Genomic DNA, 9,335 nt, shown 5'->3' on the forward strand with positions numbered 1-9,335 from the left:
ATGGCACCGTCTCTAGGTTCAACACTCGTCCTCTCCTCCTTACTAACATGCCTCCCCCTTCTTACTAACGCGCACATGCAAATGAGTTGGCCCTATCCTCTCAGGAGCCCTCTGGACCCGGACGTTCCATACTACGACAAGGACTATTCCATGACTTCACCCCTGCTGGCTGACGGATCCGACTTCTCGTGCAAACATTACCAGTTTAGCGATACGTACGACCAGGCGAATGTGATCAAGGCCACGTACTATGCCGGAAACACGTACAACATGAGCATTGCCGGAACGGCGGTTCACAACGGCGGGTCCTGCCAACTGTCGCTGTCTTATGACAATGGAGAAACCTTCAAAGTCATCAAGTCAATGATCGGAGGGTGTCCCATTACGTTGACGTACGACTTCACCATCCCCAGCTTCGCCCCGGTCTCAGACTCGGTCTTGCTCTCTTGGTCCTGGTTCAACCTTGCCGGCAACAGGGAGATGTATCAGAACTGTGCCCGCGTCAGGATTGCCAGCAACCCAAGTCAGAAATACCGACGGGGCCTGTGGACGAGACAGTCGTCAATGTCGGAGCTCCCGGACATGTTTGTGTGTAACGTGGACAATGGCTGTACGACCATCGAAGGGAGTGAAGTGGTCTTTCCAGATCCCGGGAACGATGTTGTCTACGGTCAGGATCTCGTTGCTGCAAACCCTGGACCTGGATTCACGACTTCGGGAGTTTCTTCTTCGACAACCAGCGCTGCTGGATCTGGATCTGGAGCCTCCGCGACGACATCGACATCTTCTAACACTGGTACTAGTTCTCCGGCTTCTGTGGTTGCTTCGACTACGACCTCGGCGGTTTACGTTTCCAGCACCGACACTGTTTCCTCCTCTACGTCGACCGCATCTGCCACCCAGATCTCTGTTACCACCCCGGCCCAATTTTACACCACATCGAATGCGAGTACTCTGGAACCGACGACATCAACTCCTCCATACCCTTTCTCGAATGGAACGACGACATCGACTGGTTTCTTCCTATCTGGAACTGGACTCCCTTCTACTACCGGTTTTCTAATTGTAGTTACAGGTGGCCCCGTCTCATTTTCCGCAACGAGCGCTTCTTCAAGTTCAAGCTCCAGCCTCAGCTCTGCTTCCAGCTCTGGTTCTAGCTCTACTCTCAGTTCCAGCACCAGCTCCAGTACTAGCTCCAGCAGCTCTAGCACCAGCTCCAGCACCAGCACCAGCAGCGACTCAAGCTCAAGCGCAAGTGCATTCACGACAACTAGTGGAAGCACCTCCACAATGAGCACTATCGGTCCGATCTCAACATCGTCATCGACATTCTCTTCTGTACCCAGCAGCTCATCTTCATCGGTTGATAGCACTTCATCTTCAAGTAGCGTCGGTCCGATCTCAACATCGTCATCGACATTTTCCTCCACGCCCACCAGCTCCTCTTTATCGACGATCAGCAGCACTATCACCTCAACACTCTCGAGTTCGAGTTCGAGTCCGAGTTTGTCCTCGTCTACATCAACGTCGTCTTACATTACTATCATCGAGACGACAAGTAGTACGACTTCAGCTTCATCCACTTCGTCCTCGAGCTCTTCGCTGAGTTCAGGATCCACGCAGAGTACTACCACTTCTGGCGTCAGTAGTACCACCACTACGATTCCATCCTCGACGACGTCGCTCTCGTTTACGGCCACGACAACGCCAGTTTCTTCTTCGTCATCATCGTCGTCGTCGTCGTCGTCATCTTCAAATCTAGTTTCAACAACTCCCTCGACCTCGACGGCGTCGTCTACGGTCATCACGACTACAATTCCATCGTCGACGACATCGGTTTCTTCCACGATCATCACGACCACGCCAGTGTCTTCAACAACGACAACTACAACGACACTACTTTCGACCACGACGACGTCATTTACAGTTATCACCGTCACGTCCACGACCACAACAACGCCCGTTTCTTCGTCTTCGTCTTCGTCTTCGTCTTCCTCGTCTTCAACAAGTTCAGTTTCAACAACACTTGCGACCTCGACGACCTCGACGGCGACGACGACGTCTGCGTCTACGTCTGCAACGGGATCAGCTCAACCGACGGCCTGCACGCCGGGCACGTTCTCGTGCAACTCGATCTCGACATTCTCCCAGTGCGTGTCCACGAGCTCCACGACGACGACTTACGTCTACATGGGTTCCGTGGCCGCCGGAATGCAGTGCGTCGATGGGTCCATCATACGCGAGAACGCCGGCCCGTGCACGCCCAACGGTCAGATCTTCTGCAACGGCACCAACGCCTTCTACATGTGCGACCAGGGTGGGTTGATCGACATGGGTCCCGTCGCAGCAGGGACGGCTTGTAGAGATGGAGTTATCGGGTTTGCTTAGCCCTCCATTGCTCGTCTAAATCTTCCCTGTTGACGACGACGACGACGACGACGAAGAGGGGCAAGAGGAGCAGGAGGATCAACCACAAATACGATAATACGACTACAACTAAAAGATTACGACCTACGACTACTGGTACGACCTACGACTGCGACCGGCGACCGGCGACCGGCGAATAACGAATCCGGCCACGATCAACGACCAACGACCAACGACCAACGACCACGAATACGATTTGACTTTGACTAACGACCAGCGAGAGACACAGCATGACACACTAAGGGGCATCAGGACACTGGACCCTGGTATCCTTCGACCCCTTGACGTTGACATTTGACATTGAAATTTGAAATTTGAAAAATTGAAAAATTAGAAAATTGAGACTTTCAGAACGCATGAGATAGGGAGTAAGGAGTACAGTACGGTTACAATATACCCATCCCCGTTCACCCCCAGAGGGGGGGGGGGGGGGGGGGGGGGGAGCGCACGCTCCAAAGACGAAGAAAGTTTTATGGATTGTCATCGTCAACATCAGCATCATCATCATCATCATCATCATCATCATCATCATCACCAGCGTCAGCATTACCATCGGCATCGGCATCGGCATCATACGGCATTGGGGACGGAATTGGAAAAGGAAATGGAAAAGGAAATGGAAATGGAAATGGAAATGGAAATGGAAACGGAACGGATAATGAAATTGGTAGAGGGGAAAAAAAAAATTGGGTGTGTCATGGTTATGTGTGTGCATTTGCTACGGGCGCAGCGGGCATGCATGCGACTCCATCTGTTCTTCTGTCTTTGTGTTCCTATATCTCTATGGTACCATGGTGTGTCATGGAACCAGGAGTCTTCAAATACGGAGTTGATTTTTGGGGGGGAAAGAAACTTGCCTTTGCGGATATGTATACCTACTAATACTATAAACGATGTAGTATAACCCCCCCCCCCCTTGTCCTTACAACCTAGGTACTGGTACTGGTGGGACTTCATTAATTAATACACTACATTCCAATTCAATTCGGTTCAACAACATCCTTATCATCGTCATCTTCCGGCTATTCCTATCCTTTATATTCAGATACTCAAAGGGACCCGATTCTCGAAACTTTCCTTCTGTCAACTCCTACATCTACGATTGACAAAAACACCAATAGTCTGTTCTTGTTGCTCATAAGATACGCGCCATGGCCATAGCCATAACTGCTACAAACATCCAGTGCTATGTTGTGGTAAGCTATGGTATGCTATGGTACGCCAATCTTCGCTGTCTCCTCCCTCATACGGTCCAGGTCCCATCTTTCTCATCTCATCTCTCTTTGCCTGTCCAACTTCAAACCATCAGGCAAATATCCACTTCTTCAAGTGTCATGCCAAAAAAGAAAGCTGTATGCACAAACGGGGGTATCATAGAATCAAACAAGGGTAAGCAGAACATGCCACCAAAACGAAATCAACTTCATCAGTCGAGTAAAATTATGATTTGCGAACATGAACAATGGGCGCCGTCTTCGTCGATGCCGGGGCCGTTTGAGGACGCATTTTTTTGAGGGCTTGCGACGTGAAGAGGGATTGTTTGCGTTCGTGATATTACTGGTATTATCGAGGTACTGTATGCCTCTTTGGACTTTTCTCTCAGTCGGTCGACAACCGTCAAACCTAAAACTCCGGTGCTAACTGCATGTCGTCGTAAAACACAGCATGATGGCAACATATCGTCCTTCATGCTGGAGGGAGGCCTTCGCCGCCTTCTGTGCCAGTGTCGCCCTCTACTGTCTTCTTCCATGCCTCCGGCAGGCACACACACACCAACGGAAAGGCTTTAATATCTCCCGATGATGTGGGTGATTCTTCTCGGTTTGTGGAGCCGTTGGAGACACCACTGTCTCGCTGCACCTTATGCTTGCCGTCGTAGTCCTCGGCTCGGTCGTTGATCCGGACTCCAGTCGCCCAGCCGTCGTCCCAAATTCCAACCACTTTCAGCATGTCACCCCTTTCAAGCTCAAATTCGTCACCAGCGCGAGGTTGATAGGCCCACAGCACAGAAACCTTGTCGCCGGGATGAATGTCGTCATTGGAATAGTAATCCTTGAAGAAGGGTAATTGCTCAGATTGACCACTAGCCACACCTTCAGGCGACGAGAAATCAGGGGAACTGCCGGTTTGTGAATCGCTACCGGGAGATCCATCATGCTTGACTGCGACGAGTCCCTTCCCGTGGGATTCTGGGCTGCCGCCATAGACATCGGTGTGCGACGTGTAGTTGTTGCGTGGTCCTATCACGGGTGCCTGGTCGTCTTGTAGCGCCGACATGCGAGCAACTCGGCCACCGGGCAGAACTTCGTAGCCTGGTTGGGTCATGGGTTGTTGGTACGATGACGAGCCTGGGCCACCTTTCCTGTGCGGTGATGGTTGATTGAGGAGACTGCCTGCGGTGCTCTGGTTCCGTCTGCGGCGCAAACAGATGACCGCAAGCGCAATGAGCCCGCAAAGGAGCAGGAATCCCACAACTGATCCAACAACGATGCCGGCAATAGCACCGCCACTAAGACCATCACTGTGGGACCCAGCAGAGGCGGCAGCAGGGGCGGCAGCAGACGCGCTTGCGCTGCTGGTTGGCGAAGAGGTGGGACTCGTTGTAGAGGAGAGCAGACCGGATATTGTCGAGAATACGGGAAGAGTGACATCCTCACAACGGCCTTGGGCATTGGAGGTGAAGCAGCACGAATCGGTACCATTCTCGGTGCTTGATCGACAGAAGTTGCACAGACCCATCAAGTTGTCGCCGAATCCACAATTGTTGGGTTCGTTCGTTTCGCCTGAGATGCAGCTGCCGCTAATAGAGTTGGCTGGCAAGGCGCAATTGGTGAAGTCTGCTCTGAGTTCGTCCGCATAGTCACTATTCCGACCCCTACACAAGCTGCTCGAAACGATCTCTTCCTCGCTCAGAGCGAATTCGGCGCAAGAGTCGGCGCACAACGGGCTCGAGTCGGTGGTGGACAGGCCGCAAGCCTGCTTCGAGTTTTGTATAATGCCATTGCATATGAAACTCCGTGTATATCTCGCATAGTACGAGGTGGTGTTAGACAGGGTGACGTTGTCGCAACCAAAGATGTTGACATATTTGGTCTGAACATACTGCTGGGAAACATATTGGTTTAGTTGCGTATCGAAGTCTTCTACCGTTTTAACATAGGTAAGGAAAGGACTATCGCGGTTAGAACATCCTCAAGTCAGCAGAGATTCCACGCGACTCACTAGAGATTGACTAAATCCGAGTCTGTAGAAATCGAAGAGGCATTGAACGCACGACAGGCTTGGGAACTGGCCAACGATATGCAACTTTGCGCATACACCGAAGGTGCCAGCAAGGCCAATGCGCCCAACGCGAGGTATTTCGACATGCCTGCCGGAAATTCAGAGAGTCGGACCAGTCGTATGGTGCAGTGTTGCAATCAATTATTGGTTTCCAATCCAGATATGCTCAAGGTATCCAACTTTCCCAAGCTCATGCTGAACTCATCCTCCTCCCAGCCCTGGACTTTTGTGCGCTCACGATCTGGCTGCCAGGCAAGACCGCGGACGTGTAGATGGAGATGGTCAGGGTCTTTCAGGGTCGGGAAGCTTTGACCTGTCGGGTCAGTGCGTGAGAGCGACAGGACGGAGGACTGGGCTCTGAAAAGGAGCGAATTGAGAGAGCAAAAGAGCGTGAGTCAAGTAAACGAGCGACTGAAGGTGCAAAGGCCCTTGGGTTGTGACGAATGGGATCGTAACAACAAAGGATGAGCTTCCAAAGAAGTGAAAGGAGCAGCAGATCGCAGAGAGGATGAAAGAGAGCGCGATTGGGACGAGGAAGACAACGCAGCTGCAGTGTAGAGTCTCGTATGGAGTGGATAGAGGGTGTAAGGTGTGTGGAGGTGGCAGGTGCCGTTCCAGCACGACCGGAGGACAGAAGCCAGCACCCTTATCCCTGTCGACCTGATCCCTAACCTAGCTTCCTACTTGTATTGTACTATAGCTTGACGGAGTCCTGCCACTCCTGTGCTGGGCGATTCTAAAATCAAGCTACGCCGTATCATGTCTAGAGATAATAAACAGCAGCTCGTCGGCCCGGTGAACAAGCCCATCGAGCCACAGCAAGAGCCAGAATATGGAGATCGACAGCAGCGGTGGCCACCAAACTTTCAGGTGGCTTTTTGGTGGCTTTTAGGTGGCTGCCAGTGGCGTCGGGGACGGTCTCTCAGCACCCTCTAGCCGCTGAGCCATCGCCTAAAGCGCCTAAACCACCCCGAAACAGCGCCCGGAGAGCCTGGAGCATCACCAGCCATGGGAATTAGTAGGCCCCCTAAGCCCAAGCGCGGGAGCTAACCTCAGCGCTATGCCTCTTCCTCTCACTCTGCAATCTCTTCTCTCGCTTCACCCTCGACGGTCCCTGCTTCACAGTCTCTTTGTTTCCATTTCTGAAACACGACGGCGAGATTTGTCCCTATGGATAAGGATCTTGTACCCTTGTCTGATACTACAGTATCTTCTCTGTCTTGTACGGACATTCACGAAACGAGATTCATTTACTGGTGACAACCCTTCGAGTTCGAGTCCGACCGAGTCCTCGAGTCGGCCATGATGCATCCTCGCGTCTCCCTGCGCCCGCCACCCGCCATGATGGAATCTTCTCTCCAGTCTTCCGGACTTCCACCATGAACTGTACAGTCGTACCGATGCCTATCCGTACTACACTATTCTGAACTCTCCCGCCCGTCACCCTCGGTTTGAGACGGTGTGAGACTGCGGTTTGGTGATGTAGGTGGAGATTCTACTGGGTGGGAGATTGCATGGCTCGAAGCTACAACGCGCCAATATGGCGCTATCCTGGTCCATTTCTGAGATTGTCCAAGCGACCATTCATCTCTCTTTCTCGCTTCTGACTGAAGGTCGTCTCTCGCCTAAAAGGCTACTAGATCGACCACTCATCTTTTCTCCGACGCCATCTGCGCGCCATACTCTGTGCAAAGTCAACACCAGGGCCCATGCTCTTCAAGTTCAAGATCGTCCTCAGGCGGCGTCATCCCGGCTTAGACGTCTTTTTCCCCCTCCAACAACCGTCACTTGCGAACGTTCTGCGAGCCTTTTAGGTCCTCGTACGACTCTTTCTTGTGCCACCGTACAGATGCGAACGCAGCGGATCGTCAACGTTTTGCCCTGTTCAGGGTTTGGGTTCAAGCGAACTGCATCATGCAATGCAGAATCGATGTCACAGGCTGCAGATGAAAATGCAGGTACTCACTAGCTCGAACTTGAATACTTTTACTGCCCTACTTCTGGGCGTATCGCGTCGAATGGTGGCTGACGATTGATGTGTGCATTGTTCTGGAGAATACACTTTCCAAAGACCTTACATCGACAAAACCTTCCTTGCATACCATACCTTCAACCGAAGATCCCATACGCAAACACGGATACTGAAATGTAGGCATTTTGAGGCGAGGAATTCTTCGTCACGATCTCCGTCAGCAAGGCCATTCTGGTAACAGGTAGGGAAGAACCACTCTCGTTGGCCATGAATCTTGTTAAGGGTATCGCCACTACGTTTGCACATTGCTTATTGTCCTCGTCCCGTTAAAACCCCAATGTACTCCGTACAGTTTGCTCTTTGACAGTTGCCTGTCTCCTCATTGTTTAGATACTTGAACAATATCATGATATCACAGATAACATCTCAATTGGGAAAGGGAAACATGGGTATCTTGTTAAAGAAGTTTTCCAGCAAGGTGTCTTTTCAATACCTTTTCATACACTCGTGTCTTCGTGTCTTCGTTGCTTCGCGTGTCTAATCTATTACTTAGCTTTGGGGGTATCGTCGTAGTTTTCGTGGTCTCATTTGCCGGTTCTGTCTAACCCAGCGGCGTCGTCCTCATACTCTCAAGATCATTGTGTCTTTGCGATGCGGTGTTCCAACGTCAAATTTATACCTTCCACTCTCTTTGCTATATACCATCCTTTGTCTTCTTCATCAGCGTCGACCAACTCGAGAATGCGCTGGTGCAGGAGGTCCCGCCAGTTGGAAGAGTGTATACTTGTCACACTGGGGATGGTCGGCACCGTGTAGAGTACAAGAGGTTGCGTCACGCGTGTAGCGATGCTCTGCTCGCGGCCAAGTGTGCAAGCACGTTGGCAAGTGGGTTCAATAGAGTCGTCTGGAGGGAGCCGCACAATACTGCTCCGGACTGCAATGCCTGGATGCCGGCCACGGTGGCCACTGTGGGAAGGCTGCGGCACCCTTGCAAGACGAGGCTGGCAACGACCTTCCGAACCAGAGTGGGTGGTGTGGTTGGGTTCGGAGAGGGAGCCATATCATGTGAGGCGGGTATTGGAAAGCCATGGATGAGGTCGTCCACCTCCCACACCATCATCTCTCCAAATGTCTCTTCATCGCACCGCTCTGGGGCAACGCCGGTTGTGTCGTGTGGGCCTGGCGCCTCGATTTCATCAACGTCGACCTCGCACTCATCGTCGAGCTCTTCCTCCGAACCCGACGCTGATGTTGGAGGAGTGGTGTCATCTTGACTACTTCTTGACGAAGGGCCGGAGGTTGCGGAGGTGGCAGATCCCGAAGACCCTCGTCGGCCATGACCAAGACTTTCCTCCAGAGGTCCAGGAGGGAAGGCAACCTTTGGGCCGGAGGCCACGTCTTCAACAGATTCTGGCAATGGCTGTGAGGAGCTCGCCAGCACAGCTATAGATTCAGTCATCTGAGTAGATGATGAATCTGTAGCCGCCCCCGCCGCCACTTGCTCTACACCTTCCTCCTGCTCGACCTCGTCAGCCGTGTCGTGCAGGGGCTCGCCTCCGAGGGCCGCCAGGCGCTGAAGGAAAACCTCGCGCCGGGTCAAGGGCTCTTGTTCCTCCTCCTCCTCCTCCTCCTCCTCCTCCTCCTCCTCCTCCTC

The 9,335-nt window shown here is 52.3% G+C and overlaps 3 protein-coding genes across 3 annotated transcripts; 1 reads left to right on the plus strand and 2 right to left on the minus strand.

Moving 5' to 3' along the window:
* On the plus strand, nt 1–2,363 carry PV08_08042 (uncharacterized protein; the record flags this gene model as incomplete). Its single annotated transcript, XM_016382368.1, has 3 exons — nt 1–1,338; nt 1,389–1,529; nt 1,650–2,363. The coding sequence occupies 3 exons, from the start codon at nt 1–3 to the stop codon at nt 2,361–2,363; spliced, it is 2,193 nt and encodes a 730-aa protein (XP_016233071.1).
* A 1,750-nt stretch (nt 2,364–4,113) lies between these two features.
* Nucleotides 4,114–5,795, minus strand: PV08_08043 (uncharacterized protein; the record flags this gene model as incomplete). The annotated part of the gene is made up of 2 exons (XM_016382369.1): nt 4,114–5,599; nt 5,650–5,795. The coding sequence occupies 2 exons, from the start codon at nt 5,793–5,795 to the stop codon at nt 4,114–4,116; spliced, it is 1,632 nt and encodes a 543-aa protein (XP_016233072.1).
* Nucleotides 5,796–8,513: 2,718 nt separating this feature from the next.
* Nucleotides 8,514–9,140, minus strand: PV08_08044 (uncharacterized protein; the record flags this gene model as incomplete). The annotated part of the gene is made up of 1 exon (XM_016382370.1): nt 8,514–9,140. One exon carries the CDS (start codon nt 9,138–9,140, stop codon nt 8,514–8,516), a length of 627 nt encoding a protein of 208 aa, XP_016233073.1.
* Between the last annotated feature and the right edge of the window lie 195 nt (nt 9,141–9,335).

This window comes from Exophiala spinifera (genome assembly GCF_000836115.1).
Source record: "Exophiala spinifera strain CBS 89968 unplaced genomic scaffold supercont1.6, whole genome shotgun sequence".
In the NCBI taxonomy this organism is placed as follows: domain Eukaryota; kingdom Fungi; phylum Ascomycota; class Eurotiomycetes; order Chaetothyriales; family Herpotrichiellaceae; genus Exophiala; species Exophiala spinifera.